The 9,688-nt window shown below is 47.8% G+C and overlaps 1 protein-coding gene across 1 annotated transcript in view; it reads right to left on the bottom strand.

Annotated features, from left to right (window-relative positions):
• Positions 1-4,876: 4,876 nt before the first annotated feature.
• Positions 4,877-9,688, bottom strand: part of COPS5 (COP9 signalosome subunit 5) — a 6,264-nt gene continuing 1,452 nt past the window's right edge. The window contains exons 2-7 of the mRNA XM_010136131.1: positions 9,567-9,682; positions 8,920-8,985; positions 7,441-7,526; positions 6,867-6,978; positions 6,101-6,249; positions 4,877-5,268 (exon numbers count right to left, since the gene is read on the bottom strand). Coding sequence (XP_010134433.1) covers positions 5,184-5,268; positions 6,101-6,249; positions 6,867-6,978; positions 7,441-7,526; positions 8,920-8,985; positions 9,567-9,682 — 614 coding nt within the window. The 3' untranslated portion in view covers positions 4,877-5,183. The remainder of the gene's footprint in view (positions 5,269-6,100; positions 6,250-6,866; positions 6,979-7,440; positions 7,527-8,919; positions 8,986-9,566; positions 9,683-9,688) is intronic.

Genomic DNA, 9,688 nt, shown 5'->3' with positions numbered 1-9,688 from the left:
TGGCGATCTTCAAAAGCCTCCGCTCGTGGTCGTGGGCAGGGGCCTCTGGTGGCCCTGCTCGGGCAGAGGGGACGGATGCGATGATCTCCCTTCTCACCTCACCCATTCTGTGGTTCTGGCAATTTAAGTCTATGAATAACTCGCTGAAGTCAATAAAAATGTAGACATGGTGTGTGCTTGCTCTGTGGAACATAAAAACGCGTCTCTGGTCAGCTTCCAAAATCCTGCTTCAGTGAAACGAAGATCAGGACTTCATTCCTCTCACAGGAAAACCGACACTGCGTAACGAGCAGCGTGTTCCGCTTTGACCTCTGTTAGCAGTGCAGACAAGGTATAAAGAGTCTCATCCTACCCACTCACACTTCCTACACCCTTCTCTCTGGGATACCGAAGATCGTAAGATGTCCTTCTTTCTGCGGTGGAATCCAAACGAGTGTGCCCTGCAGCTGCTTGTTCTGGGAAATGCTGCTGCAAAAAAAGTATCTTAATATTCCAAAAGTTCACTTTGGAGTGAATTTGTTCTCTCTCATGGCTGTGGATTTTGCAGGTGTCTAGGGCTGTCTGTTAGTCATCTGATTTAAAGGCAGAAAGCACCGTGAGAAGCCTCAGAGAGAATTCGTTAAGATCTGAAACAGGATTCTCATCCGGTGGCACCGAGTGTTTAACAGTCCTCTGTGTGCACTGTCCAGGATGGCCGAGTACAAAAAGTCCTTGTCTTCAGCACAGCTTTTGGAAACCCATGTAGGTTTCTGCCAGACAGAAGATGGGACTTTTCAGACATGGCAGTGAAGCTGACAGAGGCACCAGAGAAAGTAAACGCTATTCTGCGCTGCTGTGCTCAGCCCCAGGCAGAAGATGTTCTGCTGTCTCAGCATCATTCTCTCAAACGCTGAGCAGAGCAGACATGAGTATTCACAGGGTCCTTCTCCGGTCTTAAACTGGTGGAAGAAGTTATTTGCGAGTTACCTGTGTCTTGCCTCAGGAGCTGTCTTGCACCAGTGCTGTTGTCGCTCTCAGAGTTTACCCAGTTGTCTCCCGAGACTTTTTTACAGCGGGGCAGGAAGGTGTTCCGCAGGGACCTGGGGTCACGAGGGCACTCTGGAGTTCATATCACCACACATACAGTATGAACACATACAGTTCACCTTTCCTAAGCTGGACGAGTATCTGCCTGTTTAGCACCTCTCGGTTTCTTCGGTTGTGTCTCCAGCTTTGTGGAGCTCAGACTGAAAATGGCTCCTTTGCAACCAGCTGACAAATACCAGCTGAATTCCAGCCTCAAACGGCACCGTGAGGGACCGCGAGCTGTCTGCCGCCGGACGAGAACGCTCAGACGCTGTAATGACTAAAGATCGCTGCCATCGGTGCAGGCACGTAAATTAATTTCCTCTCCTAATACAGTAATGCCACTGCACTTACACACAAGCCCTGCGGTCGTGGGGTCCAAAGCAAACAGAAATCCCCACCGGAAACGGTGGACAAATTACACGGGAGCTGAACGGAGGTTTCAGCCGAAAACGAGGAGTCCCTAAACCGATGTATTTATAATCCCCTCAAAGGGCTCGGGCATTTCCTGCCCTGGCGACCGAAACGGCCCAACTCCGCAAGGCGAGGGGCCGTTCTTTGCTGGCGGCATCGTTCTGAATGGCTGTTTCAGGGGGTGACAAACTGCAGGTGTAGCCGCGGCCTTTAGTGCGGGAAGCGGCAATGCCAACACACCCCTTTTCATCTGTGTCCGTAAAGGGCCAAGGATCAGTTCCGGTGTTCCACAGCGGAGAACAGGCACTGGCTGGGGAACAAGCCCCGCTGAGGTTTGTGCCCTCCCGGTTTGGGAGAAGCCGGGCAGACACCCCGGTCCTCCTGAGATGTGTCCCGTGACCTATCCCCTGGACCACGCCGCTTCCCAGAGCACTGTAGTTCCCAGAGCACTGTAGTTTCCAGAGCCCTGTATGAAGTAATTTTTCATAATTATAAACAAACCAAATGTCGCAGCAAGTATTTCATATGTTAGAAGTTTCATCTGAGGGTCACCGTTAACGTTCCTAAATTACTAATTTCCTCGTGGATATTATTCCTGGGCTCTGAAAAGTAAAACTCCAGCTCATAAAAAATACACCCCAAGGAACAAGACACTCCATTAATCCCTAAAAGGTTTAGTGTAATCGTTTTTAATGCCAGAAAAATACTTCAACTAACTGGAGACTCTCTGATGTCAGTTCTTCAGGACTTGACACAAGAAAAAAATTCCATGTGCCTGCAATTAATCTTATGTGTTATCACCCCATATTTTAATCATTTTCACCTCTTAGGGAGTTGCACCCTTAAAATGACGCTAGCTCAGCTCGGTAGTGTTTATGTTTTGTCTGGTTTTGTACTTTCGGAAGTATTTGCTTTTGGCATGACACACAAAATCTTCCGTGCTGGGATTTCAATAAGCACTTTCGGTATTTTATATAAGCCTATTACGTTAACTGTATGTTGTTAGCATAATGAGAGCCCAGTTCCCATGTGGACCAGATGAAGTAAATATTAGGTTTATCAAAGAGAAAGTAACATACCAAAGAAATACCAAAGTAACATACCAAAAAACCATACAAACCTCATTTTAAAACACTGACCTAAAATTTAAAAATGCCCCAAAATTTAGCAAAGTGGAGAAAACAAGTGAGATAACTAATTTTAATTATATCTGGAATATGTTACACCTTATAAACAGAGTAGCAACATGTCAGCCGTTGGGGGACCTCCTGGATTCGTGCAGTTTTAACAGTCAGCATTAAGGAATCAGCTGGCGTTACAGTGCGTTCTGAACGGGGAGCGCGTCGGGGCAACGCACCGTGCCGGGCAGGGGTGACCTGGCACCCGAGTTCACGGCAACCTCACGCTCCTAAAGCTGCTGCTGCTGCTGCAGGAGCAGCCTGCACTGAAGTTTCATGAAGCACTAAGGTAAACCCAGAACATCCCAACCCAGACGCAGTTGAAGCTTTACAATGGCACAGTGACAGATGCGGTGAATGCAATAAAATCTTTCATTTACTCAACAGCTTGTTTAAAAGAGCTCATTCTATCTAATCTGAGCTTGTCAGCACAAGCTGCTGCCGGGGACAAGGGAAACGAGTCCCTTGTGAAACAGGGGCAGAACGGAGGTGCTGTGGGGTGAGGGGAGCTTTCCAGGCAGTATCAGAGCTAGCCGCGAGCAGAGCTGTGGAGCCAGCTCACAGCCGCCTGTTACTCCAGTGTGAGGATCAAGGATAATGGATGAAAACCTCAAGGAATACTTCATCTGGCCTGGCATGAATGTGAGGTGAGGGATGACTGAAGAGCTTGTGGCGCTGCTCAAAAGCAGAAGGTTAAGGTTAGCCTCTTTTGTTCAAAAGCAAAGACGTTTTTTGACTTCCCTAAGGTTGTTCTGAGCCAAAGCGCACGAAACTTCAGCTCGTGGCTATCACAAGTGGGGGCAGTTTAAATGCACTAAATAGATGAATATGAGAGCAAATAGGTATTTGGTATTTCAGGTCGATAAACAGGAAGTCTAAAACTTTCGGATCATGTTACAGAAGGAGAATTCTGTCGAGTGGCAGTGCCGGTTGTTTCCTAGTAGCTGTTTGTCTCACAGAAGCAGGGCACGTCTCTGAACAATCCCGAGGGGAGCGAGGGCTGTGCGCTAACGAGGGAGAAGCCCCTCGCCAGGAGCACTTGCTGTGACTTCCCTGAAGCGAAGAGGCCCTGCTGTGGGCTGCCGTACTGGGGCAGGAGTCTGCCGCTGCCCTCTCCCAGGACATCGAGAGCTTTGACGGTTACAGCACCAGGCTTTCTCCTGCTGCCCGCCCCGGCCCCCGCCCTGCTGCAAGCAGCAGAGCACTGCTGTCTTCCCCAGCTTTACCGGCTCCAGTTACACGTGTTTGTCCTGCACTGCTGGATGCTGCTGCTGCTGCTTCAGAACCCGTGAGCAGCTCCTGCCTCCGTGTACCCCCTTCCCCTACTGAATGACAGCTCTCCCTCCGTCACTTGCATCTCAGCTCCACCTACACGGGAATCCATCGGGAAGAAAAGCCCCAAGTGAGTAACAGCTGTTAGAACCTCCAAACCAAAAATAAAATGCGCATCAAGGCAGAGTTAAGGCTGAAAGGAGTATCGGTCTCTTAAGGTATAGAGCATGAAGGCATACTGTATAAAGCATGAATTACCCTGAAACAAACATTCCAGAAATCCCAGGAAACTCAGGATTAAGGATAAAGGCGTGTAAGAAACCCAGACATTTGGAATTGTTGAAATGCAGTCTGAGCGCCTCCAGAGCCAGCTCAGACCAGCCCCGCAGCAGCGCCCTGTGGTACGCCAGCGGTTATGATTAATGCGTTTGGGATCCGTGGCCCTTAATTAGCCCAATGACTAGTTCGGAGAGAATAATGCTTCCTTTTGTTCCTGTGCACGCAGCAGGTGACTACGGCAGGCAATAGAAGGTTAGCAGGAGAAAAATAATGGTCTATAACCATATTATTAGTTCCGCTGCGGAACTGGTCGTTACTTGACTCCTTAATGTCCACCCCAAGCGCGAAGCTACAAGTGAACTACAAAATAGTGCTGCATCATACACGAATGTTTCACCTCTGTGAAAAGAAACCGTTTCTGGCTGCACCAGTAAAACTCAGTCAGGAAAGGCTCCCTGAGATTTAGTACCTTGTTAAAAGATGAGCGAACAGAGTTTCAGCTATTGAAATTAAACACAGAAACGAAAACCTGAAAAAATCCTGGTTTGTACCGCACCGGTTCCCTGTCCCTTCAGGGAGGACGGCACCTTTCTACAGAACAAGAGGGAAAGGAGTAAGAAGAGGTGGAGGTTTGCCAGAAAAAATCAAGCCCCAAAACATTCGCTCATTTTCAAAGTTGTTTTATTGCAGCTGGCTAACAGAGATAAATACCTAAGAGCAAACTCCAGTAAGTGACACTCATTTTTCTTCCGGGAGATTTCTCCGAACTGGCTGTTTTATGATACAGGACAAGCTGTTGCGCTACGTCTCCGAACGCTGTGTTCTGTCAAACGGGAAGGGCAGGTGGGCAATACGAACGTGCTACAAATTAAACGGATCATTTTCCACTCCAGCTTCATTTCCCAAACTGAACAAGTCCAAGCGAAAGAAACCATGACTTCTGCTCTGGAGATGCGTATCAGCTGGTGATGCACTTCAAGCTATATTAATTTGATTAAAAAGTTTATCCTTAATAACCTGAGACATCAATCCGTGTATAGCTTCTATGGTGGTCTTGCAGCTGAAAAACAAGCATAAATCCAGTGTTGGCCGGACACTGAGCTGAACTGTCACTGCGCTGAAGCTTCTCAGCTGCTCTGCAAGTTCAGGGTGCCCATAACCCCATGAATCTTAGCAACTGTCCAGGGAGGAAAACCGCAGGCAGCACTTCAGCCGTGGCTGCCAACGGCTGTCCGCTGCTCACGAGGTAAACTGAGGAGCTCTCACACACACGCACCGCGCCAGAGACCCGCCTGCTCTGGCAGTGCAGGACACCTTGCAGCAAGCACAGCGAGCGAGCTCTGCCAGCACCTGAACCTTCTCCTTTGTGGATAACGGACGTATTCATTGAGAAACACGGAAAAAGAGAGTTCTTCATTTCTCAGCAAGTGCAAGTACTACACAAGTGTAACCTAAACTTACTGGACTGTAGCACTAGTTCTCAAAAACCACCTTCTCCACAAAAATCTTACTTATGTAGTCTTAGTTTAACCCTGTTTAACCACATAAAACATGCGATCTGCTAGCAATGCTGCCATTTGGCATTTGACAGAAAACATCTTTTTTGGTTTGCCCTACATGGATGGAATTTAACGTGGATTTTTTGTTTAACCAACTATAAACTAGACTTGAATTTATTCCAGAAACAAAGACTGAAAAGCCACTGCAGGTTTAACAAAGACGAGGTTTTCTTAAACTTTCAGAAATAACTGGTGACCTCTGGAGGCTCTCCCTCCTGTCTACGATCTTAGTGGGTTACAATTGAATTGGGAGGTTACAATTAAAGGCACAAAAAGAGTTTACAACATGACGACTCTTGTTACAGGGAGGATCCCACGTCTGTGTTATCTTACCTGTCTCTCGTTGCTTTTGCAAGTTTGTCTTCTGATTTCTTATCGTGAGTCTCTAAACCCAGCATGAAACTGCCCCTTCCAAGCTGAGCTTCGGACTGTTCCAGTTTTTCAGACAGATCAAAGACTTGCCCAGTGGTGTAGTCGGCATTCTGGGGAGAAAGGCGGCAAGGAACACACTGCACTCTGAGCTACCAACTCCGGCATTTACACACAAAATAAGCGGAACCGGACAAGAGCCTGTAAGCCTGTGGCACTGCTCGTTTCAACCCGGACCTGCCACTGAGGCGATTCAGCAGGCAGGTGGCTGAATCTCTGACACGTGCTCGGCTCCTGAAGCCGGAAACGGGCACCTTTTGCCCTAGGTTATGAAAGAGAAGAGGTACAGAACTGCAGAAGGACGGTTCTGATGCGGAGTTGTACACGGAAGGTCTGCCTGCCTCGTTGTGACTGTGCTGACGGGGTGTTTCTGTTTAAAGCGTTTACCTTGCCCCGTCTCTTTAAGGCACACTGCTTGCTGCAGTGCTGTACAGCGGTGCAAGGTTAGGAGGTGTTAAGGCAAAAATCTAAGTAAGATTGAACCTTCTACTTCTAAAGAGCAGATACAGGGGATGTTTCAGGGTCTGTGATTAAGGAAACCTTCCCTTCTTGTTGAACGTGACAAACAGACTCTTAACGCGGGATCTGTACCTATCGGGGTCTGTTCAGCGTTTCACAGCCGAGGGTCTAGCTTTGCGACAGGCATGTCTCAGCGTCCTCTGGTACTTACAGTCAGCAAACTGGAAGAGCTGAGAGTGTTCACCCAGTACTTGTTCCACAAAAGCTCAAGCAATTTACGGTCCAACGACGATTTAAAGTATGAGACTTCTAAAGCATAATACCTTTAGGAACAAACACAGCAGAGTGAGCTTCCATCAGAGCACGTCTTGTTCGGCTGTGACACCCCAAGTTCCAAAACCCTTATCAATGGCAAGTATCTCCAGAAATCCAATGCACTCAAGAAAAAAGCTCCACTACTCAGACGAGCAGCGTGCAGCCTCCCCGCTGCTACATCTGCCCCTGACCCTCTCCTCCCTGCCCTAAGAAACCACCACCCCTTAAGGGTGTTTGGGAACCAGCTGCTGAAGCTTCTAACCGGGTTCATCTTCACCCTTGTAACACTCCCCAGTAAAATACCTCCTGATAAATGACAGCAACGCTTGTTCCAAAAACAACAGCGCAAAGCAACAAAGAATTTCCAGATTTGAAACTCTCTGAGAAATGTCCTTTTCTGGGCTGGATCACTAACCGAAACACAAAGGTGGAGAACGTGTGCTAGAGGTAGTAGTTTTTGTGTTACTTACTGTTTACAATGGACACCAAAGTCTTCTATCTTATTGAGCGGAATAGTCTGGTATTCAGAGGGCCCTTCATCGGGAGGTTTATAGCCCTGGAAAAGCAACAAAGGGCAAAGATGACACAGGAATCAGGGGACCTTAAAGTGCCTGCACTCTGAAAGCACTCCACACCAAGTCTAGTTCGTGCAGTTGCCAGGGGAGGCGTGATGTCCCCCAGCAGCCGGCAGCCTGGAGTTTGCTGGGACCTCAGCCGTACAGCTGGCTTCACCAGCAGTCCTTACACTTGCAGGTCTGTCAAAAAGCACCTTGGAAGGAAACTGGTGATCACAGTTGGGATTTTATGAGATCATTTCCTATGTCAGAGACAGAGCGAGCTTCTTTGCAGATAGTGTTTCTTCAGCTACTCTTGGAAGGGACTGCGATCCTCTTTTGAGAGAGGGTAGGAGGCACGAGAGGAGGGAAGAACATCCACGCCTGGGACATGCCTCGGGGATACCCAAAACTTCAGTCACGTGTTTAGCCGAGACGGTGCCACTCAGAGCTTGACTAGGCAAGAACTGCCCGCACAGCACTGGGTAAAAACACGCTCCGAATGTGTGGCTCTACAGGCCACTTGGTTTTCAGGTGCAGGATTCTCCTCCCTGCTCACAGTTCTGAAAGCATTTATGAACTGGCTTTGCCTGCAGAAGCGAGTATTCTCCCGACCCTCTGCTCTGAGAGTCTCTCTCCTACACTCGTCATACAAAAATAACGCTTGAATACAACTCAGGAACATTCCTGTTAATTACGGCTGTACTGTTCGTCAGCCTGGTGAGTCCATACCTGGAAATTTGAGGGATATCCCTGAACTTTATTAGAACGAAATTGAATAGCGCAGCTGCATCTCTGCTGGAAGCATAAACCACAGGCTGCACCTGGAGATCTCCATCTCCAACATCTCTGTGATTTTCTAGTTTTTAGCCTAACCCTTCCATGTAATTTAATTAACTTGGGGGTTTTGTGTACGTTATTTTGTGAAGATTCCTAATGTTTACTTGAAAAAATTAAGTAGCTAGTTCTGAATCTCCCTTTTCTAAGCTGAAAAGCAGATTACAGCACATTAAACACATTATTAACATTTGGGCTTAGCTCTAAAAAACGACAGAGAAGAATCAACACAAATCTGTTTTGATGAATGCTATCCACAACTGCACCCACGAGAAAACGGCCACATGGAGCTGTATGAGTTTAGGACGGCTCCACTGTCCAGACAGTTTATTTAACACTGCCAAAGATCTATGGAAAACAAACTAGACGTCAACCTGTGCGAGCGCGGTCGGTACCCAAAGGCAGGCAGTCACAGCTCAGCAGCGTGGCTGTCTCTCAGAACGCCCAGCCCCGCAGATCAAACGCCAGCGGATCGCACCGCCGTCAGCTTCAGTGCCAATCCATCACTCAGCTACCGACGGTTCAGCGATCGCGCGCTCGATCAGTTCAGCCGCTTACCTTAGGGTAAGTCCGAAACGCTCCCAGGTTTACTTTTCCCGCAGATATTGTTCTCGTTGGATCAATCTGCAGACATGCAGGAAGAGCTTGTTACATGCGTTTTCTAAGTAACACAGGAGAACTCCCACGGTGGAAAAACTTCTCAAGGGTCACTTATCCTTTCCTAATGTCATTCTTCCATCAGAGCTACACTCCTTTCTGACTCATTCCAGCCTTTTGTCCTTTATTTCCACTAGGAGCAATGGTTATACAAGTAGTATCTACCATGAGGTTTACTTTTTACCCTGCAGAACCCAGAGTGTTTCATCAGATTTTGTCTTAGGTAGGTTTCCTAGTGTCTGCTACCCTCTCCTATGCCACCGATTTAATTTAAACAGCATTTTAGATGCAAAGTAACACAACTCTGTGAACATGCTTTGCACTATTTCAACACAAGCAGCAACCAAGAGAACAAAAGAAACGTTTTTGTTCTACGGCAGGAGGTTGAATGTGGTTGGCTCAATAGATTTTTTTGCAGAAGTACCAAGTAGAACTTTAAGTTAAGAACAAAATACACACTACTAGAATGTTAACAGAGAGAAACCTAAAATGACTCTCCCTCGACACGCTCTGCTGTGCAGTTTCCTCAGCTCTCAGGCAGTACTCACCACCACAGCTACAAAGGGTTCCTGGAATTGCTGGTTCAGCATCTGGGTACTGACGTCGATCCCGGACAGCCAGCAGCCATAGCCAGGGTGACTGTGGTACCAGCCGATGGCGTTTTCTCGAC

This window comes from Buceros rhinoceros, unplaced genomic scaffold (genome assembly GCF_000710305.1).
Source record: "Buceros rhinoceros silvestris isolate BGI_N320 unplaced genomic scaffold, ASM71030v1 scaffold38405, whole genome shotgun sequence".
In the NCBI taxonomy this organism is placed as follows: domain Eukaryota; kingdom Metazoa; phylum Chordata; class Aves; order Bucerotiformes; family Bucerotidae; genus Buceros; species Buceros rhinoceros.
The sequence above is the reverse complement of the archived record's forward strand: the minus strand, read 5'-3'. Positions and strand labels throughout refer to the sequence as shown.